This window comes from Emiliania huxleyi (genome assembly GCF_000372725.1).
Source record: "Emiliania huxleyi CCMP1516 unplaced genomic scaffold EMIHUscaffold_3944, whole genome shotgun sequence".
Classification (NCBI taxonomy): domain Eukaryota; phylum Haptophyta; order Isochrysidales; family Noelaerhabdaceae; genus Emiliania; species Emiliania huxleyi.
In genome coordinates this window covers 1-1,395 of record NW_005199011.1, presented here as the reverse complement: position 1 = coordinate 1,395, position 1,395 = coordinate 1, and the positions used below count along the sequence as shown (strand labels likewise).

General features: G+C 63.0%; 1 protein-coding gene across 1 annotated transcript; it reads right to left on the bottom strand.

Moving 5' to 3' along the window:
• Positions 1–304: 304 nt before the first annotated feature.
• EMIHUDRAFT_255827 (hypothetical protein) lies at positions 305–1,114 on the bottom strand (the record flags this gene model as incomplete). Its single annotated transcript, XM_005771003.1, has 1 exon — positions 305–1,114. The coding sequence occupies one exon, from the start codon at positions 1,112–1,114 to the stop codon at positions 305–307; it is 810 nt and encodes a 269-aa protein (XP_005771060.1).
• Between the last annotated feature and the right edge of the window lie 281 nt (positions 1,115–1,395).

The following is a 1,395-nucleotide window of genomic DNA, read 5'->3' as shown; positions in this document are numbered from 1 at the left end:
CTCCACACCCCGTAGTGCCATTTCACTGTGGCACAGATCGCGTTACAAAACCTGACCAGTTGCGCCATTTCGTACCTCTCCGTCGGTGCCTTCCAGAGGCAGCTGCGACCCCGCCGAGTAGACGGTTGCACACAGCAGGTGGCGCGGTGTGCAACCGTCCACTCGGCGGGATAGCAGCTGCCTCTGCGCGTCCTGGGGAGGTACAAAATTGTCGTCGACGCCGCTGAGATCGGAAATCAAGCTCTGACAGGTCGCACGTCGCTCCTTTGACGCCGACGTGTCTGACTCACCCGTGCAGATCACATCAGGACACGATCTCGACGCGCTCGGTACGACGCCTGCGACCCTGACCTGCCCTCGTCTGCACTAGCTTCTGTTTCGTCGTCACTTTTTTGGCGCCTCTCCTCTTTTTTCTCCTCTTCTTGTATGCTTTGTACATTGCGTCGATTCCTTTTCGCGTGAGCACCACCCTGAAGCTCGCCCAGCAGCGGAACCGCTCCCTAAGTCGAAGGAGCATCATCAGTCTCACCCACTTCGCTCGCTGCCCACTGTCTCCGCTCCCTCCCGCTTGAGCTGCCGTCGCGGTCCTCGTTCGTCCCACTGGCTGCTGGCCTGTCTGCACGTTGCCTCCGTTATCCCTCCTCCTCCGCGACTCCCTCAAGGCCGGCCGGGCCTCCTTCCACCCAGTGAAGAGCTTCCTCAGCCACTCGATGTGTTCCTCTCTCTTCATTATGCGCGCCGTAGCCTCATCATTGAGCTGGGTCCACCTCTGCACCGCTCCCGTCGCCGCCTCGGCCACGACTTGCAAGTTCCTCGTGACCCCGGCGCCAAGGTCCCTCCGGCTCTTCTCCGAGAGATCATCTACCAGCGCCGGCAACACCCCCCCGACGGCTGGGGCTAGTGCATCGTACCCGTCCTCATCCAGCACCCTATAGCGTGAGCCCTTCAGCGCAGCGACATGCGCTTTCCTCAGCGTCTTCAGCGTATCCTTGGAGTCGGGTGCCGCCTGGGCTACTTTGCTGATCGCCGTCCCCGTCTGCGCTCGCGCTACTCTGAGGAACCATCTGGCCTGCTCCCTATTCCCCAGGCAGGCGCCGCTAAGCAAGTGCGCCATTGTCGCCCTAGGCGGGTTCTCATCTTCCTCGGTCCATTGCTGCGCGGCTTTCCGCGCGACTGGACACAGCGGGTCTCGCTTTAGTGCCGCCCTCCTCGCCGCGTCCCTCGCGGCCTTACAGACGAGGCAGCCCCTGAGTTCGCTCCTCGTGGCGGCGCCCGGGGTCTCTCTCCCCGCCTCTCCCCGCATGATCCTCTCGTGGTGCGCTCCGTGTGGCACCCCCGCCTGCTGCCGCACCCGCGCTCCCATGACGGTCTTTTGCTGGTTCCCGCTTTAAGCTG